This window comes from Myotis yumanensis, unplaced genomic scaffold (genome assembly GCF_028538775.1).
Source record: "Myotis yumanensis isolate MYYU_CA2020_CCGP unplaced genomic scaffold, mMyoYum1.0.hap1 SCAF_7, whole genome shotgun sequence".
Classification (NCBI taxonomy): Eukaryota; Metazoa; Chordata; class Mammalia; order Chiroptera; family Vespertilionidae; genus Myotis; species Myotis yumanensis.
This window is the reverse complement of record NW_027223758.1, coordinates 34872715-34900675: the sequence shown is the minus strand read 5'-3', so window position 1 is coordinate 34900675 and position 27961 is coordinate 34872715. Positions and strand designations below refer to the sequence as shown.

General features: G+C 44.4%; 1 protein-coding gene across 2 annotated transcripts; it reads left to right on the top strand.

Moving 5' to 3' along the window:
* Positions 1-7: 7 nt before the first annotated feature.
* On the top strand, positions 8-27961 carry LOC139014541 (cystatin-B-like). 2 transcript variants are annotated; one of them, XM_070421504.1, is made up of 3 exons: positions 8-214; positions 1391-1527; positions 27355-27961. In XM_070421504.1, the coding sequence occupies exon 3, from the start codon at positions 27413-27415 to the stop codon at positions 27722-27724; it is 312 nt and encodes a 103-aa protein (XP_070277605.1). In that variant the 5' UTR covers positions 8-214; positions 1391-1527; positions 27355-27412; the 3' UTR covers positions 27725-27961. The 2 variants fall into 2 exon arrangements, with proteins under 2 accessions (XP_070277605.1, XP_070277604.1); XM_070421503.1 differs by lacking the exon at positions 1391-1527 and having other exon boundaries at positions 9-214.

Below are 27961 nucleotides of genomic sequence, written 5' to 3'. Positions count from 1 at the left end.
TCCCGGAGCATCCTGCTTCTCCCTCCTGCGTCACTCGCGCCGGTCACACGCTAGGGCTCACTCTTTAGGTACCAGCTTCCCGCGGAGGCCCGAGCGTCGGCCGAGGCCCGGGGACCGGGGCGGAGTCCTAGGGGCGGAGCTTAGGGAGGAAGGAGCCGGCGCCTCACCTGAGTTCTCCACGTTAAGGCCTGGTCGCCTTTGAGCCTGTGATTGGGTAAGTCACTTCTTTTTGGCCTACCGTGTTCCAAAAGTGCAAAATGTCATCGTCATTATATTAATATCGTTTAGTTTTCGTTATTATCATTGTTCAGGTCCTGTTTTTATACATTCCATCAGGCTAATGCTCACAATAAAGGAGAGCGGTATTATTTTTCATTTTCTGCACGAATGGGAAGGGCTTTCCCATCAGCCAGCTTGCCCACGGCTACTGTTAGCAAAAAGCAGAGATGGGAATGGAACCTAGAAACTCCTGACTTCAGACCTAGTACTTTGAGCTACTCTGAACTATTCTGCCTCCCAAGGACTCAAAAATAGGGACTAAAAACAAAAGGTTAAAAATGCCAAACTCCTCTATGTACAATGACATAGTTTTTTTACAAGCAAAAAAATGGGATAAAATATGTGCAACAACCCAGCTGGCATGGCTCAGAGGTTGAGCATCGACCTATGAACCAGGAGGTCATAGTTTGATTCCCAATCAGGGCACATGCCAGGGTTGCAGGCTCAATCCCCAGTGGGGAATGTGCAGGAGGCAGCCCATCAATGATTCAGTGATTCTCTCTCATCATTGATGTTTCTTCCTCTCCCTCCCTCTTTGAAATCAATAAAAAGAGAGAGAGAGAGATGGTAGTAATAGCAAGAAATGTCCAATCTTCCAGTTGTCCAAAACTTCCCCCATCCCTCCATTCACTGCCAGTATTCTTTGGTTACCTAAGGCCTACAGGGTCTGAGACACTAACATTTAAGAGTAAGAGACAGGCCCTGGCCAGTTTGGCTCAGTGAATAGAACATTGGCCTGCGGACTGAAGGATTCCAGGTTCGATTTCGGTCAAGGGCACATACCCAGGTTGTGGGCTCAATCCCCAGTATGGGGCATGCAGGAGGCAGCTGATCAATGATTCTCTCTTACATTGATGTTTCTCTCTCTCTCTCTCTCTCTCTCTCTCTCTCTCTGAAATCAGTAAAAATATATATATATTTTTTAAAGTAAGAGACAAGGTGCCCTAGGGCCTAGACCAGCTGTGGGCAAACTACGGCCCTCGGGCCGGATCCGGCCCATTTGAAATGAATAAAACTAAAAAAAAAAAAAGACCGTACCCTTTTATGTAATGATGTTTACTTTGAATTTATATTAGTTCACACAAACACTCCATCCATGCTTTTGTTCCAGCCCTCTGGTCCAGTTTAAGAACCCATTGTGGCCCTCGAGTCAAAAAGTTTGCCCACCCCTGGCCTAGACGGTTTGGCTCAGTGGATAGAGTGTTGGCCCTCAGACTGAAGGGACCCAGGTTTGATTCCAGTTTAAGGGTATGTACCACGGTTGCAGGCTGCATTCCTGCCCTGATCCAGGTGCATGCAAGAGGCAGCTAATCAATGTGTCTCTCTCACATCCATGTTTCTCTCTCTCTCTCTCTGTCTTTCCCCCTCCCTTCCACTCTCTCTAAAAAAATCAATGGAAAAATATCCTTCAGTGAGGATTAACAACAAAAAATAGAGTCAGAGACAGGGCTGGGTGCCTTGCAAACTCAATTTGACTTCAGTTTTGCAACTGTTCCATTTTCCAGCTAAAGACACTGAGATCATACTGATAATGATCATACTGAGACTCAGAGACTTACCATAAAGTTTGCCTGTGTCAGAAGTTTAGTCTCAAGTGACAGAATTGAATTCTGACATTCTTTTCACAACCTTGTAAAGGAATTATAGTCTCCATAGACCTAAGGAAATTGCTCAGAGCCCTGGCTGTTTCTTGTCCAAACCAAGTAATTGTTTTTCTTCAGTAACAAAGAGGATAAAGATGGGTGGCAGGGAGAAGTGCATGCTGCCTGCCATCTGCCCTGGCCATGCCCCTTCTGCTAATGAATGATAAACACAAAGCCCAGCCAGTTGAGTGTCAGTGAGGAAAAGCTAATTTAAAGGTGTATGGCCTTTATTGAGTAAATAGGGGCCTGTAATGCCGATGGCACTTTCGAAAGCCTTTCTGTGCACCAGAGAAGTACAGTATTTGGCATGGGTGGGACTTTTCCAATAAGCAAGGCCCTTTCTCCTTAGGATGCTGAAGAGCACAGGAGCTTAGAGGGAGAGATAAACATGTTGACTTTCTTGACCATAGTTTCTATTATTAAAATTCTTTATTGTTTATGATTATGAGAGGAATGTGAGCATACTAATGATGAGGAATTTGTTACTACACAACAAGATTAAGAAGAAAATGAAAACCACTCTTAATTCTTGACACAAAAAAATAAATTGCTGCCCTGGCCAGTGTGGCTCAGTTGGTTGGGCATCGTCCTGTGCACCTGGGCGTTGCCTGTTCAATTTCCCATTTCGGGCTTGATCCTCCGTAGGGGACATGCAGGAGGCAGCCGATTGGATTTATATTATGCTCACACATTGATGTTTCTCTCTCTCCCTCTACCTTCCTCTCTCTCTAACAATCGATTTAAAAATCTACATGAATAAATAAATAAATTGCTTTCAACATTTTACTAAATATCCGTCTCAGCTACTTTTTTTTTATAGCAAAGGTGAAAATTTATTGAAGAACAAATACAGACTTCCACGTGAGGAGGGGGAAAGAGTCCCCTCAGCTACTTTTTTCCAACTATTTTTTAACCCTTACCTGAGGATATGTTTATTGATTTTTAGAGAAAGAGAAAGCGAGCAAGAGAAACATCCCCTGAGAGAAACATTGATTGGTTGCTTTCTGTATGCATCCTGACCAGGGATTGAACCTGCAACCTAGGTATGATCCCTGACCAGGAATCAAACCCATAACCTTTTTGGTGTACAGGACAATGCTCCAACCAACAGAGCCACCATGCCGGGGCTCAACTATTTTTTATTAATGGGTATTTATATAACTGAGATCAAACTGATAATACATTTCTGCATCCTGCCTTGCTTCTTTTTTCACTATTATAGATGTCAGCATTTTTATTGTGTCACTAAAAATTATTCATAAATATTACTTGATAGATGGCCACATCACATTCTATTTTTGGTAGAATCTGATATGAATAGCCATTAGGGCTGCTTTTTTCTTTTTCTTTTTTTCTATTATAAATTATGTCTTCTTGAACATCACTATGCATCACACTTTCTTCTTTTCTGATTCTTTCAAAAGGCTTTTTAAAAATAATACTTTATATATTTTATTTATTTATTTTTAAATATATTTTTATTGATTTCAGAGAGGAAAGGAGAGGGAGAGAGAGATAGAAACATCAATGATGAGAGAGAATCATTGATTGGTTGCCTCCTGCACACCCCACACTGAGGATCAAGCCCACAACCCAGGCATTTGCCCTGACTGGGAATCAAACCATGATCTCCTAGTTCATAAGTCAACGCTCAACCACTAAGCCACGCTAGCTGGGCTCAGTAGGCTTTCAAAATAGTATTGTTAGGGGCAAAACAGTACCAGAATGTTACCAGCAACTGGACCTCAGTCCAGCAACCTTAGTACTTGAGTTCTGGCTAAGAAAGAATTCAGAGCTAAGACTCAAACTGTAAGACCAAGTTTATTTAGAAAGTCACAGAGGTACATGAAGTGCATCATAAGAGAAATGGGCTCAGGAAACAAATTACAGAGGCAAAAGAAGGGCCCTTGGAGCTTAGGAAAAAGAAAAACAGAGAACGAATGTGCCTGGGGGAAGGAGAGGGAAAAGGCATGGGCATGCTCCAGAGACAGAGAGAGATGGAGCTCCAGTGATGGGTCCTTCCTCTTAAGGGGTTTTATCTAGAGGTCTCAGGGGAAGATCTCAATAGACTACTCATCAGCTTTTCAGGTGTGTCCTTTCAGGGTCTTGGTCCACGCCAGGGCAGGGGGGGTCATTAGTCATCGAAGTTGGTCCTGATTGCCAGCCATGATGTCACCCCACCTGGCCTTGCTGTTTTTCTGGGCCTGCAGCTGAAACACAACTGAGGCCCAGATGTTATCTCTAGGGCTTAATGTAAGGGAGTAGTTGTACAAGTCACATAAGGCTATTCTCCAGTCTCCTTGTTCCAGCTCTAACAGGGTCTACCACATGACCAGGGATATGAAAGGTCAGGGGGTCTAAACTGCATAACCAGCAATATGATGGGGAGGAAAGGTCATTCTCGAGAGGAGGTCCCTTCCTACAGTAGTCTGTTGCTAGGCACACAGGGCTTTCCTCCCTGGTGATCTTTCTTACCTGGCCTATGGTTCCTACTCTACTCATGCCTAACTGCCTACTACAGTATTATTGGGTCAATTACAACAACATTTTCAGTTTCAGCAAATCATATTTCTACCAGTATTGGTTGAGCATGCTCATCTCCCAACACCCTTAACAATGAGTATTAAAAATATTTTACATTTCCAGATTTATAGATGAAAATATGGCACATTGTTAATGGCCAATATTGTTCCCTGATGGTTAAGTAAAGTCATGAGACTCAGAAGTACCACATCATCTCAGCGACTTCACTGATAAATACCACTAGAATCCATGTCTTACTCCTCATAGTGACTTCCACTCTCCAGGGTGAGGTTCTTGTTGCCTCTTTATATATTTTTTTGTCTTCCTTTAGACATTTTGTTACTATTTTTATTGATTTTAGAGAGGAAGGGAGAGGGAGAGAGAGATAGAAACATCAATGATGAGAGAGAATCATTGATTGCCTGCCTCCACGTCCCCTACTGAGGACAGAGCTGTGACCCAGGCACGGGCTCTGTCTGGGAATCGAACTGTGACCTCCTGGTTCTTAGGTCAATGCTCAGCCACTGAGCCACACCAGCCTGGAGCACAATTTTAAGTCCTCCATATAGGCTGTTTGTTTCTTAGCATCAGGGACATTTTCTTGTTTATGTCTGGTCTTTGGGCCCAGGGTGGGTCTGATGAGAAAGTGCCACTCAGGAGAGTTCAGCCAGCCTCAGTCAGAACTGTCTCCCTTTTCAGCTGTGCTTATGTATTCACTCAGTCACCCAACAAACATTTGATATTTCTGATGGTGGACCAGGATTCAGATTGTATCACTTTTTGCCTAAAATCCTCATGAATTCGCATACTCTGATGGTGGGAGTATAAATGGTACAACCACTTAGGAAAACACTATCTGGTAAAGCTAAACACATGCCTGTTCTATGACCCAGCATTTCCACTTCTAGGTAGATACTGGAGAGAAATGCTACCATGTGTGCATGAAAACACATGTATACAATTATTTATAGGACCTAAGAATGAGTGAAGACAGAGGATATATGAAATGGAGTCACTTTAACCAAGCTGCTAAAATTAACATCTGAAGGTTGAGGCATGAGGAAAGACTATTCTTGTTCTAACTAGCCTGGGAACTTAAACTTTTGAACTTCCCAGTTCTGCATCAATTCCTGGATATACATCTGGATATACACCAGACCTCCAGATAGCCTTCTGATTACCCCCTGAAGGACTCAGGCATCCAGGCCAACAGACATCCACCTGACATCTATTATCCAAACCACTGGATGTGGCCAGACCACCTGGCATCCATCTTCCAGACTGCCTGACATTTTACTGATAACCATACTGAACCAACCTTAGGGCTAAGAATGCAAGACTGATATTTCTTTAGCATGTACTTTTACTATAAGAACTCTTAACTTTTCTTTCTTTTTTGAGCACTTCTGAGTATATGCCTAGCTGTTTTCCCAGTTTGTAAACTCTAAGACCCTTGAACAAATCTTTATCACTTATTTCTAGCCAAAGCCCCCAGACTCTTTGAGTTCATTCCAAAGAGCATTATTTACAAAAGCCCAAACCAGAAAGTTCCGAAATGTCTGTCAACAGGAGGACAAAATGTGATATACTCACACAATGGAATACTACATAGCAATGAAAATGAATAAACTATAGAGACAATAGAGATGAAACTCACATATTGAGTGAAAGATGTCAACACAAAAGAGTATCTATAAACTTCATCCTATATAATAAAAGGCTAATATGCAAATCAACCGAATGGAGGAATGACCGGTCATTATGATGCGCACTGACCACCAGGGGGCAGATGCTCAGCGCAGGAGCTGCCTCTTGGTGGTCAGTGCTCTTCCACAGGGGGAGTGCCGATCAGCCAGAAGCCCTGAGAGCGGCTCAAGGCTGGTGAGTGCAGCAGCAGTGGCAGGAGCCTCTCCCGCCTCCGCAGCAGTGCTAAGGATGTCCGACTCCTGGCAGGGAGCGGGCCTAAGCTGTCAGTCAGACATTCCCCGAGGGCTCCCGGACTGTGACAGGGTGCAGGCTGGGCTGAGGGACCCCCCACCCCTCCCCAAGTGCACGATTTTCATGCACCAGGCCTCTAGTTTACACTTAAAGTTCTAAGAATAAGTAAAACTAATTTACAGTGTTATAAGTCAGGATAGTGGTGATTCTTGGGTTGGGGGAAGGCTATTGAATAGGTTGACACTCCAAGAGAGCTTCTGGAAGCTGGCAAAGTTCTGATTCTTGATCTGGGTGCTGGACCATCATAATGGGTGGTGGTGGGGGGCGGTGTTTAGCTTAAGAAAATTCACACTTGGAATTTGTTTTCTATATATTTTTTTCCATAATAAAAAATAATAAAATAAACAAACAAAAATAACAAACACTTCCAAGACCTCTCAGTGAACTTAAAATAAGATCCAAATTGCCCCTGCAGGCCTGGCTCAGTGGATTGGAGCATACTCCCAGATTCCCAGTCAGGGCACATAGCCAGGTTTTCAGTTTGATCCATGGTTGGGGCTCGTGCAGGAGGCAACCAAATCTATGTTTCTCTCTTTCTCTCTCTCCTTTCCTCTCTCTAACATCAGTAAAAAATAAAAATAAGATCTAAATTGCCAATGAGGACCTATAAAGTCCTATATTAATTTCATGACCCCTGCCTGTCTTTCAGACCTCCTCCTCCCTCTTACCTCTTTTTTAGAAATTTTATTTGATTTTGGAGAAAGTAAGAGAAACATCAATTTGTTGTTCCACTTATTTATACATTCATTGGTTGTTTCTTGCCTGTGCCCTGACTAGGGATCTAACCCACGACCTTAGAATATCCAGATGATATTCTAACCAACTGAGCAATCCAGCCAGGGCCCCTTTTACCTCTTCTTTTTTTTTCTTTTTTTAAAATATATTTTATTGATTTTTTACAGAGAGGAGGGGAGAGGGATAGAGAGTTAGAAGCATCAATGAGAGAGAAACATCGATCAGCCGCCTCCTGCACACCCCCTATTGGGGATGTGCCCGCAACCAGGGTACATGCCGTTGACTGGAATCTAACCTGGGACCCTTCAGTCCACAGTCCCACGCTCTATCCACTGAGCCAGACCGGTCAGGGCCTTTTACCTCTTCCTTTTTTTTTTTTTTTTTTTTTTTTTAGTATATTTTATTGATCTTTTACAGAGAGGAAAGGAGAGAGATAGAGAGTTAGAAACATTGATGAGAGAGAAACATCAATCAGCTGCCTCCTGCACATCTCCACTGGGGATGTGCCCGCAACCCAGGTACATGCCGTTGACTGGAATCTAACCTGGGACCCTTCAGTCCGTAGGCCCACGCTCTATCACTGAGCCAAACCGGTTTCGGCCTTTTACCTCTTCTTTACTTGCCCCACCCTCAGAGCTTTTTAGACTGTCAATCACACCCCTTTCAGAAAGTTCAGGATGCAGGGAAAGAAAGTGATTTGGGTAGGACAGCTGGGCGCCAAGCTGCCATTTGGAGATCCTGGAAGGTATGCACAGCCTGAGGTAAGAGAATGCAAAAGGTCTCAAGGGTGCCCTACAGGGGTCTGATTTGCTTTCCCTTCCAGCCCCCACTTGAAACAATTCAACACAGCCCTGGCCAGGTAGTTCAGTTGGTTAGAGAGTCTTCCCAAGATGCCAAGATTTTGGATTTGATCTCTGCTCAGGCACATTAGAGAAGCAACCAATGAATGCATAAATAAGTGGAACAACAAAACGATGTTTCTCTCTCTCTCTTTCTCTCTCTCTCTCAAATCAATAAATAAAAATTAATGTTAAAAAAGTACACTGGAGGAGGCAAAGGTGGGAAGCTGCCACTAATCCTGGAGGGAGACAATGGTGGCTTAGACCAGGGTGGTGGCAGGAAATGAAATGATAAGAAGGGGTTGAATTTGAGATGTATTTTGTCAATGTGAGAAACATTCAAACCATAAAGAATGTTTGTGAGTTTATTTGAGCCAAACTGTCCACAAATTCAGGGAAACATATCTCAGCAGATTGAGATAATGCTCTGGAAAATGTCAGTAACTCACCTTGTTTTATACATTACAATCAAAAGAGGAGACGTAAGTGGGTTACATGAAATCCATTGGTAATAGATTAGGGAGGCGGGAGAAAGCAAAGCAGGGAAACCTCTGGGATTGAAGAAAAAGTAAAATGATAGACACATACTTCTTTTACTTAGGTGGGGGCAGGATAGTTAATAGTCAACAATTAACTCAATAACAATGAGAATTGTGGTGTCCACAGAGCCTGTGCTTTGAGGGATCAGAAAAAGGAAAATTACTTTGACATTTCAATGATATGTTATTGTAGATGCAAAAAGACAATAGACAGACTCAGTTAAAGTCAAGATTGACCATGCCCTGGCTGGGTTTGCTCAGTGGATAGTGTGCCGGCCTGCAGACTGAAAGGTCCCAGGTTTGATTCCAGTCGAGGGCACATACCCAGGTTGTGGGCTCAGTCCCCAGTAGGGAGCATCGGGGAGGCAGCCAACCAGTGATTTTCTCTCGTCATTGATGTTTTTATCTCTCTCGCCCTCTTCCTTCCTCTCTAAAATCAAGAAAAATATTTTAAAAAGAAAAGTAAAGATTGACCTTTGTCAGGAATAACACTGGCCTGGGACATGACTACCCACCATAAACTGCTTTTTAGTTTAAAAAGTTTTAATTTCAGAGAAAACCAAGATGGCAGCATATGTAAATGTTGGTAGGCGCCACCTCTCACAACCACATCAAAATAACAACTAAAATACAGAACAACCATCATTCAGAACCTCCTGAAAGCTGAATGGAAGTCCTACAACTAGAGGAGTAAGAAGAAAGCACATTGAGACTGGTAGGAGTGGCGGAATGGGCTGGTCTAACACCCACCTGTACTGTTTTTATTTTTCTTAGATATATATACTTAATGTATATTTTTATTGATTCAGAGAGGAAGGGAGAGGGAGAGAGAGATAGAAACATCAATGATGACAAAGAATCATTGATCAGCTGCCTCCTGCATGCCCCCTACTTGGGATCAAGCCCGCAACCTGGGACATGTGCCCTTGACCAGAATTGAACCTGGGACCCTTCAGTCTGCAGGCTGACACTCTATCCACTGAGCCAAATCAGCTAGGACTGTACTGTTTTTTTAATTGGGAGGGTGATCATCTCTTCAAGGGCCAAGCTCCACACCAGCCCCCCAGCCCAGGGTACCAGAACTGGGAAGAGAAGTCCCCATAACTGCAGGCTGTAAAAAGCATTGGGGTTTGTGGCTGAGTGACACGGAGGCTGCTGGAGACCCACATGTTACTTTTAAAGGGCGGCAATTGGACTCCATCCCTCTGAGCTCCAGTGCTGGACAGCTTTGGGAGACCCAGACACATACGGGGAGGAACTGGATTGTCTGGCATCAGGGCAGGAACTCGGGGGCAGCTTTCTCCCAGACAGGAGTGCTCACAGGGGTCATTGTTTCTGTGCTGGGACCTCCCTGTTGAAGAGCTGATTGGCAGGAGCCATATCTGAGTCTCCATCTGCCTCGTTCATACTGTTTGCCCAGCCCTCATGATTTCCTGAGAACCCGCCCCATCCAATTTGCACCCCCACCCAAGCTGTTTGCAGCAGCTTTTCCATATGAATGGTCTGTCCTGGATCAGGCTTCAGACTTTACTAAAATCTCTCAAACAAGTTGTAGCTGGTATCAGCGTTCCCCAAACCTATCAATAAAAGGCACAAGGCCCAGTACTATCACCAGCCTGCCTTGCTTCAGAACTGGGCCTGGCCTGGGTATTTCCAAGCCTAATACAAATAGCAGCCATCTGCAGATCTCTCTGTAGCACCTGCCAGGTGGCCCCAGGCAGTAGCTGACTTTGCACCACCCTGGAGCCCCTAGAACCAGTGCACTCACTGGACAGCTTCAGACCATACCAGATCACTGTTCTACACATCCACAAGTGACACACTCAAGGGGCAGACTCAGTGAGCACCAATGCCCACTGAAGCAAGTCCTCCATAGGAGTGTTTCCTGCACAGCAGCTCTCCTACTGTAGTCACAGCTGGTCCTCACAGCCAATGGCTTGGAGATCAAATCCTCCCAGTGACACCAACAGCAATCAAGGCTCAATTACAAGACTACACACAGCCCATACAGGGGTGCACCTAGAGTGCTTAGCTCAGGTGACTGGGGAGGCTGAGCCACTGGGCCCTACAGGATACCTACCACACAATGCCACTCTACCAATTCCAGGAGACATAGCAGCTCTACTTAATACATAGAAACAAACATAGGGAAGCAACCAAAATATGGAGACAAAGAAACATGTCACAAATGAAAGAAATGGAAGCAAACGAACTACTAGATACAGAGTTTAAACCGTGATAATAAGGCTTCTCAAGGATCTTCATGAGACTTTTAAGTGACTTAGTGAGACTTTCAAAGATCTTAGTGAGGATGTCAAGGACATGAAAAAGGACCAGTCAGAAATTAAGCATACACTAACTGAAATAAAGAATAATTTACAGAGTTTCAACATAGAGGATTCTGAGAATCAAATCAGTGATTTGGAATATGAGGAAGCAAAAATCTCCCAATCAGAAGAACAAAAAGAATCCAAAAACATGAAGATAATGTAAAGAGCCTATCAGACAACTTCAAGTGTACCAACATTCTCATTTTGGGGGTGACAGCTGGAAGGATGGGGCAGCCATCCTTTAGATGGGAACAACTGTGGGATTAACAGACACAACCTGGGAGCAACATCAAGACTTCAGGTTTAGAGATGCCAATAGGCCAGCAATTGTCAACCTTTTTCATTTCATGGCGCACATAAACTAATTATGTACTAAATTCTGCAGCACACCAAAAAATATATTTTTTTCCGATCTGACAAAAAAATTTTGATCGTTCACACAGGGCTGCTATTGTTGTGTTGGCTGTTGTCATTTTTAAATTTTACAGTCTAAGGGAAAAGAGGTCAGTATCCCTGACTAAATAGTCAAGTATTGCATGTTTTAAAAATCTTGTGGTACACTGGTTGAATGTCGCTGTAATAGACCATCATGTGGGAATGTTTTACAATTCTTGCTGTGGTGGTTAAAACTCCAGCAGTAAGCTTGGTGTATATAATTTGAAATAGTCTGAATGTGACCCATTTACTCCTTTCAGCCTCTGGTGCAGCTAAGCCTTGGCACTGAGAGGTTGCTAATCCTCCCCTCCGCTCCACACTGGGCCTCCCATCTGGTACACCTTCCCCAGGTGTCAGCTGTGCTGGAAACTGCTCATACAGGCCCAGACGTGTTGCGTGACCTTAAACTGCCTCTGGGAGGTGGTGAGGACAGGGCCCTCATCCACATCCGGGCCCAAGGAGGCTCCTGCTGGTGGCAGGGAGTTGGGTGCAGCTGTTTGCTTTACAACACAGACAATTGCGCCCACCCCCTAGGTCCTCCAGGGCACAGCTCCACACCTGTTCTCTACCTCCTGCCCAGGTGCAGAGAACAAAAGAACACCCACTCACCAAGGTCATTACCTTGATGGGGGTGGGGAAAAAGACTGCAGATGGGAGGGAAAGGAAGAAAAGCTCAAGGGAATACAGAGTGTGAATCAGCATAGTCTGATACAACTTTATGGGATAATTGAAGTTGTTCTATATTTGTGCTGCTCAGTAGGACAGCCACCAGAACATGTGGCTATTGAGCACTTAAAATGTGGCTGGTGCTACTGAAGGACTAAAGTTCTATTTAATTTAATTCAATTCAATTTGAATTTAAGTAGCCACATGCACCTAGTCCTAGTGGCTATCTTGTTGGACATCATAGGTTTTAACACTTGGCTGTGGAGGACATTAGGATGCTGATAATATGTTTAATAGCAGCTATCATCTGTTGAGCTCATACTTTGTACCAGGTACATTGCATGCGTTCTCCTATTTACTTCTCACAACCACTCTAGAGGAAAGGTATTATTATTACAGATGAGGAAACTGAGGATCAGAGTGGCAGTCACTTAGCCAAAGTCCCAGAATAAGGAAGTGCTGAAGGCTGAAAGGGAACGCCCAAAATCACATTCTAAAACGCCACTCAAATAAAATAAACCCAAAGGTCCCTGCAGGCTTTGCAGCATCTAGCTCTCTACAAATGAATGAAGTGTGCAAATTGCTAAAGGAATGCAAATCAGCCTATATTTAGGGGACAAAAGCTCAGACCCTCTGGTCGACCTGGAGTCTTTCTAGGGCTAGGCTGTGGGTGGGTGGGGGCGGAGGCTGGGCGACAGGGAGGGACCTGGGAGGAAAGGGTGTTGGGTGGGGGTGGGGCCGGCCAGCTGGTGTCGACAACTGAGGACATCAGCTGGCTAGCGGGCTGATGGTCTGGCAGGCTTAGACAATGAGTAGGGGGCCTGGTCAGAACCCTCTTCCCTCCACACTGGGCCCTCTCCTCCCACCTTGGCCAGCTGCCATGGGCATGTTTCTGGTCTTGGCGAGGCCTGTGGGGCTGGTGGAGAATGCTGGGGAGGTCTATCTGGAGTGACTTAGGGCGGGAGACAAGGGAGATTAGGGAGGTTTCTGGAGGTCTTCTTGGTGTGCAAGATTTGGAGCTGAGGTTTTTGCCTGCATCCTTCCATTTGCTCCTCCCAAAGTTCCCCTGGTAATAATAATAATAATAATTATCAACAATAGTAATCTAGAGTCTCATGCTGAGCTGGCTTGGCTGGAGCTAAAGGCTTTATCTTAGTTAATGCTCTAGAGCAGTGATGGCAAACCTTTTGAGCTCGGCGTGTCAGCATTTTGAAAAACCCTAGCTTAACTCTGGTGCCGTGTCACATATAGAAATTTTTTGATATTTGCAACCATGGTAAAACAAAAATTTATATTTTTGATATTTATTTTATATATTTAAATGCCATTTAACAAAGAAAAATCAACCAAAAAAATGAGTTCGTGTGTCACCTCTGACACGCGTGTCATAGGTTCCCCATCACTGCTCTAGAGTCTAGACTACCTTAGGAACTAAAGTTTTTTATTATCTTCTTTTCCACTGGAGGAGCCCAAGGCTCAGAATGGTCAAGTGACTTGGCCAACTTCACAGACCGGAGAGCAGACTTCTTCACCTCAGTTTCCCACCCTTACTTTCTACTTAATAAAGCCTTATTTTGGGATTTTGGAAATTTTTGAGGTGTTTACACTTTTTAACTGTTGGAAAAATCACAGTAAGAATGTTGTTTGTGACGTGTGAAACATTAAATTTAAGCTTTAACATCCTTAAATAAGGGTGTTTTTTTTTTGAGACACAGCCATGCTTATTTAAATATTGTCTAAAGTTGATTGCTCCAACAGCAGGCAGACTATGTTTTACTATCTGTCCATTTATAGAAAAAGTTGCCCATCCCTACCTACCCTACCTCTTAACCCTGGAGATGGCTCCTGAGGGGAGGCTGGGGACCCACACTCACAGTCCCAGTCCCCTGAGGGTTTTCCTCCCTCTAGCATTCCCTGACCCTTGGCAGGTCCTGATCCATCCTGTCAGCAGGAGTATGGTATGGTATTCTTGCATTTATTCCACAAATTGGTCTGGAGCACCTACTGTGTGCCAGACACTGGTTGAGGGATGAGGGATAAAGCAGATAGGGTCCTTATCTGCAGATATCAAACAATCATCCAGCAAATCTCTAAATACAAAAGGTAGAGAAAGCTGTGAACAGGGATCTTGGAAGTTAAAGAGCATTTGACAGGAGAGCCAAATTAATCTGGCCATTAGAAGGAGCTTCCTATAGGTCATTGGTTCTCAACCTTCCTATGCCGCGACCCTTTAATACAGTTCCTCATGTTGTGGTGATCCCCAACCATAAAATTATTTTTGTTGCTACTTCATAACTGTAATTTTGTTACTGTTATGAATCGTAATGTAAATATCTGATATGCAGGATGTATTTTCATTGTTACAAATTGGACATAATTAAAGCATAGTGATTAATCACAAAACAATATGTAATTATATATGTGTTTTCCGATGGTCTTAGGCGACCCCTGTGAAAGGGTCGTTCGACCCCCAAAGGGGTCACGACCCACAGGTTGAGAACCGCTTCTATAGGTGATGGTAACATTTGGAAGTCTGAAAAAGTAGTAGGTTCCAGATCTTTGAGACTCACCTTTCCCCAATCCCCTTCATTGTAATTCCTTTCCCTCTCCTGGGAGCCTAGATCTTGACTCAGGTGAGATCTCTCTGTTTCAGGGAGAGAGGAGCATTGAGAGAGAGGGGAGAGACAATCCCTTTTCCAGCATGCTAGAGAAGGTATATAGATAAGTTGACAGTCACTATTTTATTTTTTTAAATCCTCACCTGAGGATATGTTTATTGATGAGAGAGAGAGAGAGAGAGAGAGAGAGACAGAGACATCTATTGGTTGCCTCCAGTAGAGCCCTGACAGAGGACTGAACCCACAATCTAGGTATGTGTCCTGACCAGGAATCAAATCTAAAATGTTTTTGTTTTACAGGACAAGGCTCCAACCAATCTAGCAACCCAGCCAGGGCGACAGTCACTATTTTAAAAAAATGATTAGAGCCCTGGCTGGCGTGTCTCAGTTGGTTGGAGCATTGTTCCATATACCAAAGGTGGTGGGTTTAATTCCCAGTCAGGGCACATACCCAGGTTGTGGGTTTGATCCCTAGTCAGGGTGCATGCGAGAGGCAACCGACCAATGTTTCTCTCTCCCTCTCCCCCCCCACCCCCCCACTTCTTCTCTCTCTAAAATCAAATTTTAAAAAATATTTTTTTTATTTGACTTCAGAGAAGAAGGGAGAGGGAGAGAGAGATAGAAACCATCAGTGAAGATAGAGAATCATTGATCAGCTGCTTCCCTCACACCCCCAAACGGGGATCAATTGACCCTATAACCTGTGCCTTGACCAGGAATTGAACTGTGACCTCCTGGTTCATAGCTCAATGCTTAACCACTGAGCCACACCAGTCAGGTTAAATTTTTAAAAATTAAATTAAAGCACGAGTAAAATATATTATAAACAAACAAATAAAAATGATTAGAAAAAGTATAAAAATGATTATATGGTACTTTTATGTAATAATTGCAACAGTTTATTCATTTATAAATATTCAACAAATATTTATTGAGTATCTGCTGTGTGACAAGCACTGTTCCAGCCCTGGGGATACAGCAGTGAACAAGGCTGATAAAAATCCCTGCCCTGGTGGAGCTTCTTACATTCTAGTGTAGGAAGCAGTAAGTAATGTATTTGATATGAAGTGGCGATAACCACCATGAAGTAAAATAAAGCAGGAGCAGGTGGCAGACAGACAATTTGAAATAGTGAGGTGAGAGTGAGAAGGTGACAGTCTTTCTTTCTTTCTTTCTTTCTTTCTTTCTTTCTTTCTTTCTTTCTTTCTTTCTTTCTTCCTTCCTTCCTTCCTTCCTTCCTTCCTTCCTTCCTTCCTTTCTTTCTTTCTTTCTTTCTTTCTTTCTTTCTTTCTTTCTTTCTTTCTTTCTTTCTCCTTCCCTCCCTCCCTCCCCCTTTCTCTCTTCCTTTCTTTCTGGGTCGCAGTTTGAGCTGAGTATCCTATGTGGCTATCTGAGGGAGGCATGCATTGCTGGAACACTAAGATGCCATGAAATTAGAATCAATAGCATTCTCAACTTATAAAATTCTAAGTAATAGAATTCTGAGGCCATGTAATGTTAATCAATAGTTCCATGGTGCCATAAAATTCTAATCAATAGAATTCTCTGGTTGTGAATTCTAACTAAAAGAACTCTGAAGCCATGAAATTCTAATTAATTAGGAACCTTCCCTGTGAAAGCAGCTGGGGAGCTAAATTCTCAGTGTTCAGTGGGAGTTAACCAGGTAAGGGAGGAAGAATGCCCAGGAGGAGGGAACAAAGAGCATGTACAAGGATACTCTTGAAGGAGGATGGAGAGGTTGGGAGTTGGAACCTGTCCTTCACTGTGTCTGGGCCTCAGTTCTACCTCATCCCCTTCTGAGTCTTAGCTATAATATGGTATTGTCCTAAACTCTTTCTTCTCCCCACCCCGACATTTATTATTATTTGCTCTTTTCAATATTATTATTATTAATAATAAAAGCGTAATATGCTAATTAGACCAGACATCCTTCCAGATGAAGCAGGGGCTGCGAGGGAAGCTCGGTCCTGGGTGCCTGCCGGCAGCCAGAGGGAAGCCTGGGTCCTAGTGCCGGAGGGAAGCCGGTGCTGGCAGCTGGGGGAAGGAAAGCCTACTCTTGTACGAATTTCGTGCATCTGGCCTCTAGTTATTAATAATAGCAATGACTGCAAGAAAGATGTTTGCCTAGGTGAGCAAAGTATTTGCCTAAACAAATTGGCTTGCAAGAATTTCCTGAGGCAAATAGTGAAGTTATTTATTGGTTTACAGTCTTACCTTCTAAGGTAAGAATTTCTTGAAACAAACAATCAAGTCATGTTGACATGGGGGCTTCAGTTCTCAGACCCAATAGTTGAGTATCATTAAGAAAGATGGTCTAGCCCTAGCCGTTTTGGCTCAGTGGTTCAGTGTCCACCTATGAACCAGGAGGTCATGGTTCAATTCCCAGTCAGGGCACATGCTTAGGGTGTGGGCTCAATTCCCAGTGGGGAGTGTGCAGGAGGCAGCCTATCAATGATTCTCTGTCATCATTGATGTTTCTATCTCTTACTCCCTCTTCCTTCCTCTCTAAAAATCAATAAAAATATATTTATTAACAAAAAAAGGGAGTAATATATTTTTTTAATATATTTATTTTAAATAAATGGTCTAGGTTCTTACATTTATTCAGTCCCCTACTGGTGTCATGTTATTGCCAGTGTTTCACTATCTCACACAGGGCTGCAATGACACCTTGAGCGTGTGCCTGAGCTTTTCTCTGAAGTCCCCATATAGAAGTGAAATTGCTAGGTAGCAAGATGTGAGCATCTGCAATTTTCCTTGAGTCCTGTATTTCTAGCCCACTTCCCTGACTTCCAGAAGAGGAAGATTTCCCTCCAGGGCCACCAGACCAGACAGCAGGAACTGCCAGGGTGTTGCCCACACCGGCTGCCTGCCCACCCGCCTGTCCTCCCTTGTTCTGGCAGATTAACAGTGACCTGCGACCCCGACAGGCTGGCCACACTCCCAGCCAATTTCAGCCTGTCGAAAGGAGTCCCCAGGGGTGGTCAGGGCTTGGGGATGTGTTGGCCAGATGGGCCTGGGAGGTCTTGGGTTGGCTTATCCCAGGAGGCAGAGCAGGTGGGCAGCCTCCAGCACCCCCCCCCCCCTTCATTTCCCCATCATGCATCACTGGGCTGTAGCTGGAGCCAGATGGTGGGGATGGGGCGGCCTTGCAGTTTCTGGCCTGACAAAGGATCCTCTATTCTGCTTCCCCATGCTGACCAGCTTGGCTAGTCTAGTCTCTGATTGCCCAATCAGTCAGCCTTGGTCTGCCTTGCCCTGGGCAGCCTTTCTGCCGAGACTGTCCCTTCCCCCATCCTAGGCAATATTCTTGGGTAGCCTTGGACTTGGAAACCCACTTATCCACTTGAGAGTGGGTATGACTAAGGCAGTGTTACTTCATGGTTATAATGGGTCACAGATTCAAATCTATAATAATAAAAGCATAATATGCTAATTAGACTGGACAGCCGAACAACCTTCCAGACATCATTCTGGACGTCTTTCCGGATGAAGCTGCGGCAGCAGGGCTGAAGCAGAGGCAGTTAGGGGCGATCAGGCAGGCAGTTGAGCAGTTAGGGGTGATCAGGCAGACAGGTGAGTGGTTAGGGGCTATCAGGCAGATAGGCGAGCCGTTAGGGGTGATGAGGCAGGCAGGCAGAGTGGTTAGGGGCAATCAGGCAGGCAGGTGAGCAGTTAGGGGCGATCAGGCAGGCAGGCAGAGTGGTTAGGGACAATTAGGCAGGCAGGCGAGCAGTTAGGGGCAATCAGGCAGGCAGGCAGAGTGGTTAGGGGCAATTAGGCAGCAGGCGAGCAACCTTCAGGACGTCATTCCAGACATCCTTCCAGATGAAACCATGGTAGCGGGGCTGAGGCAGAGGCGGTTAGGGGCTATCAGGCAGACAGGTGAGTGGTTAGGGGGATTAGGCAGGCAGGCAGAGGGGTTAGGGGCGATCAGGCAGGCAGGTGAGCGGTTAGGAGCCAGCGGTCCTGGATTGTGAGAGGGTTCAGGCTGGGCTGAGGGACCCCTTCCCCCCAACCCCGTGCACGAATGCACCAGGCCTCTAATTCATTAGTAAGATCAAGTGCAATGGGCCAGGAGGGATTGTGGCAAACTGGTGTCTGGCAAGCAGTGAGCTTTCATCCATGAATGGTCCCTGTGATTACTACAGATAGGGAAACTGAGGCCTAAAGAGGAGGGTGCTTGCAGAAGAGTCTCATGGTTAGGAGAATAGGCTTGGGAGTCGGGTCCACATGAATTCATTCTAGATCTGATACTGAGAGAGTAAGTCTTTGGGCAGATTACATAAACTCTCATTCCTCATTTAACATGGGGCTAATTACTAGTAAATCTTTATCATAAAAAAGAGTCCTGCCCTGGCCAGGTAGTTAGTTGGTTAGAGGATCATCCTTATGTGCCAAGGTTGTGTGTGCAATTCCGGTCAAGGCACATATAAGAAGCAACCAATGAATGCATAAATTGAAATTTCTCTCTCTCCTTTTTCTTTCTCTGAAATCAATCACTAAATTTAAAAAATTACTTGTAAAATAGGTTCAATAACAACGATGCTATGAGGATTAAGTAAGTTATCCCCCCGAAAGGTTATGGACCATTCTTAATAAATATTAGTTGTTATTGGGAGGGTAGGGGAGGAGCTTGGGGAAGGTCTGCCAAGAAGTTTTTTGGGGTGGGCCCTGGATGCCCCTAACACCTGTCATCTGTGACGTTCCTCCTCTAGCTAAGCTTTGTAGTGTCTCCAAGTCAGATCTGTCTTGAAGTGTAGCTGAGGGGAAGTCCCTGGGTGACCAGCAACCCTAGGTCCCCTTCTAGGTGCTACCTCTATTTTGCTGTGTGACTCTAGGCCTCTGGAGACTGGGCAATTTGGTTTCTACCATTTCTCAGGAGTCAGGCTTGTCTCTGACATGGGCAAGAGCATGAGTGAGGGAAGGTGGGTAGTAGGGAAGTGAGCTGGGGTGAATGAACCGCAGGGTTGCTGCCAGGCCAGCTTTCACGCAGAGCTGACTCCAGGAGTCCCTCCCCACACATAGGGCCTGGGAACTTTTCATTTGGTTCCTTGATGGCAAGTGAAATCTATTAATATCAAAGTAATGAGATAATTACTGTGATTTGGAAAAATTACTGGTGAATGATTTTGAGGGGATTTCAGAGCAGAGGGGAGTGTGAGTGAAACATCTGTGGGAAGAAAGGAATAAAGGGTTGTTCTGAATGCAACATGAGGGTGGGTGAGCTCTGGGTCCAGGGATGCTCCCTCCACAGCATGTGACTCCTCCTGGAATCAGTTAAGGTTGGGGGGTTGGGGCAGTGTGTAGAACTCCCAACTCTGGGTCTGTGTGTGTGTATGTTGGGGGTTGGGGCCCTTTAATTTTCTCAGGTCATAGTATAAAGTTGTACACCTGAAATTTATATAATGTTATTAACCAATGTTACCACAATACAAAAGTTAAAATGTATTCTTATTGATTTCAGAGAGGAAGGGAGAGGGAGAGAGAGATGGAAACATCAATGATGAGAGAATCATTGATAGGCTGCCTCCTGCACACACCCCCTCCCCCACCACCACGGATTGAGTCCGCAACCTGGGCATATGCCCTGACTGGGAATTGAACTGTGAACTTCTGGTTCATAGATCAACGCTCAACCACTGAGCCATGCTGGCCCGACTACCCCAATAAATATAATTTTAAAAATTCTTTCAGAGCCCTCCAGGCTTTTGTTTTATTATCCCCCTTTCATATATGTGGCAAGTGAGACTGAGAGGGGAAGTGAGTTACTTGAGTCAGTGGAAGAGCCAGGGTTTGAGGCCAAGTCTGCCTGACCCCCAAACTGGTTCTCTTTCCATTGGCTGGGTCTGTGACTGAGGGGTGCAGGTGCTGAGATGGGATGGGCTCAATAAATGGTAGCTGGCATAATAATGGTAACCATAATAATAATCCCACTTCCTCATATAAGGAAGGGAAGAAAGTGCTTCAGAAGTGGCAAGGTTAAGGATCCCCACTTCCCACACCATTCTAGACTCCCATCTTTCTTCTATGGAGGCTTGATGGCCAGTTACCTAGGACCCTGCAGCCCTGACTCTCTGCTGCCCTCTGCTGTCATCTATCAGATGTGGTGCTAGGATGCTGAATCTATATGGCTCCAGCATCAGGCTGTTTCCAGCTCATTGACAAATGTCTTTTTCAAGTGACTAATAGTGGGCGAGGGGTACAAGGGTAGTGAAACTCTCTAGGGCCTCTGGTTCCTCCCTCATCAAATGCTGGATTGGGATAAAAATTCTTACACCATGACTATGAATCTCCTTCTGCTAAGGTTAACACCTTCCTGGCTCCTCATTATCTTTAGGGAAAAAACCAAACCCATTGCCCTGGCTCCTGTTCCCTATACTTCCATTCTCTGAAAAGCCTCTAAATCAGTGGTTCTCAACCTTGGCTGCACATTAGAATCACCTGGGAATCTTTTTAAAATCCTGATTTCTGGGCCTCATCCTCCAGAAATTCTGTTTCTTTGTTATGGGGTAAAGCCACATTAGTAACAAAGAAACAGAATTTCCGGAGGATGAGGCCCAGAAATCAGGATTTTAAAGATTCCCAGGTGATTCTAATGTGCAGCCAAGGTTGAGAACCACTGCTCTAGATCCTCACATGAGCATCCTCAAAGCCCAGCTCAAACCATCACCATTACCCCCCACCCCAGCCCCACACCCCAAGCTTTATTTTCTTGTCCTGGGTCCAGAATTAGAGGGTTTAGGATTATTGTCTGGTTTAAGAGAAAAACCCTCTCTTAATTACATCCTCCCACCAACAAAAAAATAAACACCCAACAGCAAATGTCCTGCTTCCTGAGATGATCATCTACTCTTACTCTCTCCTCTTCTTCTTGATTTCTAACTCAGGACTCAAACCCTCGATTTATTTTCTTTTTCTACATTCTCTTCCTAAGTTATCTTAGACTGTCACACACTTTAAAAGTCTTCTGTTGTTGACTCTCTCTAATCTTCTTCACACAAGCCATCCTCAAGTCTTAACCTCCTCATTACCTCTTAATTGTATTTACTCCTCTCCATCTTCTCTTCAGCCACCTCCCTAGTCCAGGTCACCACCATCTGCCATACTCAACTTCAGCAGTCTCTGTATAGATTGGACTTTCCAAAGAAGGCAGCAACAATAGTTCCCATGCCATGTGCTCTTCTGGAATCTTGCCATGCTTCCATCAACAGGTGGAGTCAAATTCCCCTCCTCTTGAATCTGGGAAGACCTTTGTGATTGTCTTAACCAGTAGAGTACAACAGAAATGATGTTGATATGACTTCTCAGCTTAGATCATAAAAACACTATGTCCTTTCACCTTGCTTTCTTGAACACTCGAACTGCAACCCAACCACCATGCTGTGGGCAAGCCCAGCAGCTCATGGAGAGGACTAGAAACCACTCCATCTGACATTATGTGGAACAGAGATGGTCTGTCCCCACTGAGCCCTGCCCCAAGGCAAACAGTGAGAAATATAATTGACTGTCATTGTTTTAAGCCTCTAAGTGGGGTTGTATTTTGCACAGTAATATATAATCTGAATACTTCCCTAAATGATCTCTTTGCTTCCAATCAATCCATTCCCCCTCACATTGTCCACATTTTGTTTAGTGGCCATAAGGATCTTTTAAAAATATAAATCAGCACTGGCCAGTGTGGCTTAGTTGGTTGAGTGTCATCCTGTGCATTGAGGGGTCGCTGGTTTGATTCCCACTTAGGGCCCAGGCCCAGGTTACAGGTTGGGGTGAGTGCTCAGTTAACAGTTTGCAGTGGTTCTCAACCTTCTGGCCCTTTAAATACAGTTCCTCATGTTGTGACCCAACCATAAAATTATTTTCGTTGCTACTTCATAACTGTAATGTTGCTACTGTGATGAATCGTAATGTAAATATCTGATATGGAGGATGGTCTTAAGCGACCGCTGTGAAAGGGTCGTTGGACCGACAAAGGGGTCACGACCCACAGGTTGAGAACCGCTGGTTTAGAGGATTAGCTAATCTGAACAACTCTCTTGGTAAAAAAAACAAACAACAAAAAACCCAAAAAATCTAAAAGTGGTGGGTAAAATCTAAAAACATACATTACTGAGCTGCTAAGCATGAAAGGGATATGGCAAAATGTATTTTTTTAGAAATCCGCACCTGAGGATATGTTTATTGATTTTAGAGGGAGGGAGGGAAGTAAGAAAGGAGGGAGGGAGAGAGACATCAATGTGAGAGAAACATTGATCATTGATTGGTTTCCTTCTACATGTGTCCTGACCGGGGATTGAACCTGCAACCTAGGTATGTGTCCTGACTGGGAATCAAACACGCAACCTTTTGGTGCACGGGACAACACTCTAACCAACTGAGTCACCCAGCTTGGGTGCAAAATTTATTTTGATTCACAAGTATTTCTGCAACATCTAAATCATACAACTTATAATATGTAAATAAAGGAGATTATAAATTTGTTAAGGCTTGCTACATGTAAATCTCAGTCATAACTAGACAAGAGTGATTGTATCATCCATTTTAGGTTTCTATCATATTTGGGAACATGAGTGGAGTATGACAGTGGAATCTTTGGTTCTGAAAATGTTAAACCTTTCTTTAACCCTTTGCACTCCGAACCATTCTGGACATTGGCTACCAGATACTCGACGCTACTTTGCGGCAGAAACGTGCATTTACAGACCCTCGTATTATTTAGTATAATTTTGGAACCAAGTAACGTATTATAATGATATTGGACTTATATGAATTGGGTGACATCGAGGAATGTATATTTGCAAAAAAACCAATATTTTATTGTTTATAATTTTGTACAGTATGATAAGTTTTGTAACACTCCCCAATATGCATTGCAGGCTGATTAGTGCATGTTTGACAGTAATAAGTGGTTTGACGCCTGCCACCAGGTGTTTTCCTGTTAGAACACACAATGCAGTCCCGTTTTCTTTGTCCCACATCGGGAATATGTAGTTTATTGTTTAATCCGACACAAAACCCGCTGACATTTCTTGTATATATCTTAGTAATTTTACGATATTTTGATTTAATTTCTTGTGCCATTTCAAGATAAAACTTCAGGGAAACATGCATGTCTCAAAAAGTTGCGTTGAAATAACTCAATGCCCCGTAATCACTAATAAACTGCAATGTCCCCTGAGAGGGGACATCCGAGTGATATGCTAGAATTCCGATGTCCCCTGAGAGGGGACAGCGGAGTGCAAAGGGTTAATTGTAGTAAAACTAGAACTATAAATACACAGTTTTATTGAGATATAATGGGGAGATGGGTGATAAGTAAATATATGAAGCATGAAGTACAAAGTGTTATAAGTCCTGTGAAGGAAATAAATAGCATAGTTATGGGAGAATTATTAAAATTTCTCTCAACCTTGATTTGAACAGGCCTTTTATTTATTTATTTTTAATATATTTTATTAATTTTTTACAGAGAGGAAGGGAGAGGGATAGAGAGAAACATCGATGAGCGAGAAACATCGATCAGCTGCTTCCTGCACACCCCCTACTGAGGATGTGCCTGCAACCAAGGTACATGCCCTTGACCGGAATTGAACCTGGGACCCTTTGGTCCGCAGGCCAATGCTCTATCCACTGAGCCAAACCAGTCAGGGCTGAACAGGCCTTTTAAGGAGACAGCACTGAGACAGCAAAATCAAGAAGTATGAGTTCCCTCTCCCTGCCTTGGCTTGGGTGGTGGGGAGTAGCTTCTTAATTGAAATGGGCTGCCTTGTGAAGAGGTGAGCTCCTTGTCACTGGAGGCATCCAAGCTCAGGCTAGAGGGAAAGCTCTTGGAGATGCTATGAAGGGCCTTCTTGCTTGGGGTAAGGGAATTAGACTTGGTGACATTTGATGGGTCCCCTCTTAAACACCAATATTTTATGGTACTAGCATTGCTTTACTCTAAATTTCACAAGCGTACGACTTGAATTCTCTGGCATTCTGAGAGTCTTATTTTAACTAGGATCTTGAGTAGCCCAGTAGAAGGAGCTAAAGCTAAGAAATCAGAAATAATCTGTTTCATATTCGGGTTCTGTCATTTATTGCCTGTATGACCTTGGACAAGTCCCTTTTTCTCTCTAACCTTGGTTTTCTCATATGCAAAATGTAGATTTTAGTGCCTGCCTTACAAGGCTGCTGTGAAGGTTAAAAGGTGACATATTAGGGAAGCACCTGGTTTAGTTTCCATCCCACAGGACACCATGGAGTCTTAGACTTTGGAAGCCTCCCAGCCTCCACTAAGATCCAAACCTCGCCTGGGGTGCAATATGGTGTCACAGTGATCTCTGGTGCCAGATTGCTTGGGCTTATTACATCATGTATCTGAGCCCCAGTTTCCTCATCTGCTTAGTGGAGATAATAATAGGACCTACTTCCGAGGAGTTCTTTTTTTAAAAAAAATATTTTTTTATTGATTTCAGAGAGGGAGAGAGAGAAATAGAAACATCAATGATGAGAGAGAATCATTGATCGGCTGCCTCCTTCCCCCCCCACCCCCCCATTAGGGATTGAGCCCACAACCTGGGCATGTGCCCTGATCTCCTGGTTTGTAGGTGGACATTCAATCACTGAGCCACATCAGCTGGGCCCTAGGACTGTCTTGAAGGTTAATTGAGATGATCCAGGCAGTTAGGCCTGTTAACTTTCATTATTGCTGCCATCTTAGGGTCTAGGAGGCCAGGAGTGTAAAGAATCTCTGCTCCCTTCCTTGGAGCTTGTGCATAGAGGCCTCTCTGTCTGACCAGAGTCCTCTCCTGGCCTCCTGGCCTTTGGGCTTGAGCCTGCAGAGCCTTCAGTGGAGAATTTGAAACTGGTGAGCTGAAAAGTTCCCTTCCCTCCTTCTCCTTTCCCCACTCTTTTTTTTTTTTTTTCAAATATATATTTTATTGATTTTTTACAGAGAGGAAGGGAGAGAGAGAGTTAGAAACATTGATGAGAGAGAAACATCGATCAGCTGCCTCCTGCACACCCACTACTGGGGATGTGCCCACAACCAAGGTACATGCCCCTGACCGGAATCGAACCTGGGACCCTTCAGTCTGCAGGCCGACGCTCTATCCACTGAGCCAAACCAGTCAGGGCTCCTTTCCCCACTCTTGTCCCTTTGTAGTGAACTGGTTTCCTCTGGAAGCTCTGCCCTGAGGTTGGTGGGAAGCCAGGCCTGTGTGTGTGTGTGTGTGTGTGTGTGTGTGTGTGTGTGTGTCTGGGAGGACACTTTCTGAGCCACAGAGGAGAGGCATCAGCTGACCAGAGTGGAGGGAGAAGAGCATTTCTCCAGCTACAGTGTTCCTGTGGGTGGGCTGAGAGGGACACAGCTGATTGGCACTGCCCATATCATGTGATCTTGCACATACACACATACACATACACATACACATACACACACTCATATCACTGTTTTCTTTGACTCTACATCCTTCTTCTCTGCTAGCCTCCTTTTATTCTGCACACATCACGCCTCTCATTCCTCTCTTCACATTATAACCACAGAAAATAGTCCCCTAGGGCAGAAACTCTGTATTAGGGCTCTTTCTCACCAAGTTTGGCTCATTAAGTCTTTTTTAAGCAGGGCAGTACGTGGGGGGACTTTTAAGGATCTGGCTCCAGGCTTTGGTCCTGGGAAAGAAAGCTAACCTCCCCCTGGTCCCTTGTCTCCTGCCTGCTCCCTCCTCCCTTCCGAAGTTCCAAAAACCAAGTAGATTGTACTTCTCATTTATCACAAGTGCTCACCCCCATATTTCTTAGGCTGCTCTACAATCTTTAAGCACCATCATACTTTTAAAATATCAATGCATAAGTAATGCTATATTTCCTTCCTACATGCTTCCATCCTTCTCTCTCTCTTCCATATACTTGTTAAATATTATGTGTATGCCAGACCCTGGGTTCATTTTATTTTTAAAATATATTTTTATTGATTTCAGAGAGGAAGGGAGAGGGAGAGAGATATATAAACTTCAATGATGAGAGAGAGAATCATTGATCAGCTGCCTCCTGCACGCTCCACACTGGGGATTGAGCCTGCATATGCCCTGACCAGGAATTGAACCGTAACCTCCTGGTTCATAGGTCGATGCTCAACCATTGAGCCACACCGGCTGGGCCCTGGATTCATTTTATTTTTTACTTGTATCTCCCCTATTTTGACACTTATAACTATAAAACTATTTGATTGATGCTTGTGTTCCAAGATAATTACACTTCATATTTTTTCAAATATATGTTTATTGATTTCAGAGAGGAAGGGAGAGGGAGAGAGAGATAGAAACATCAATGATGACAGAGAATCATCGATCAGCCACCTCCCTCATGCCCCCCACCTGGGATCAAGCCCACAACCCGGGCAGGTGTGCAGATATGGTGAGATTTTTCTGATAACCATTACGCTTCACTTCATATTTGGCAACTGTCAAGCAGAGTGGGTCAGTCTCCAGGTACTGGTGTCAGAGAGGCATGAGTTTGAATCCCAGCTTTGCTCCCACTCACAAATGTGTGACCTGGGCCAAGTAGAGCTTCTCAGTCCAGATTTTCCCTTCTGTATGTTGTAGGTATTCAGAGCTACTCTGTGAGGCTACTGTAAAGATGAGATTACACATGAAAAATATTAACTTAGTCCTGGCCAGTAGTGAGCATTCAATAAATGGAAGTGATATTGATTCTATAGGGATTTATAGTTTTCTTTTTTAAAAATTTATCTTGAATCTCACTCGCAGGCCATTGCTCTGTGCCGCTGCTCTTCCGTGCCCGCTGCTCCGTGCCCGCTGCTCCGCCATGAGCGCTACCAGGAGGCTGATTGGCGGGCCCTCCGAAACCCGGCCCGCCACGGCTGAGATCCAGGCCATCGCCGACAAGGTGAAGTCCCAGCTGGAGGAGAAGGAAAACAAGAAGTACCCCACTTTCAAGGCCATGGAGTACAAGAGCCAGGTGGTCGCGGGGATTAACTACTTCATCAAGGTTCAAGTTGAAGATGATGACTTCGTGCACATTCGAGTGTTTGAAAGTCTCCCTCATGAAAACAAGGCCTTGGCCTTGCACAATTATCAGACCAACAAGACCAAGCAGGACGAGCTCGCCTATTTCTAGTTCTGGATATCGAACTGAACCTTCCCCACATGGTTCTGTCATGTGTTCGCGTGCTGGGGTCATAAATGAACGACGTCTCTATGCTGTGCCACTTTCGATGAAGGGGCTGCTCTGCACCTATCTGGTGTCTCTGCTTCTGCCTTTAAAAGCGTGATTTTCCTCCCAATCAGCAATCTTAACTAAATTGCTTTCCAAGAGGGCTGAGGTGATCTCTAAATAAATACATTTTTAAGTTTT

Bases quoted from the DNA above. Each gene is read 5' to 3' on its own strand.
- LOC139014541 (XM_070421504.1), top strand. From the start codon at position 27,413: ATGAGCGCTACCAGGAGGCTGATTGGCGGGCCCTCCGAAACCCGGCCC.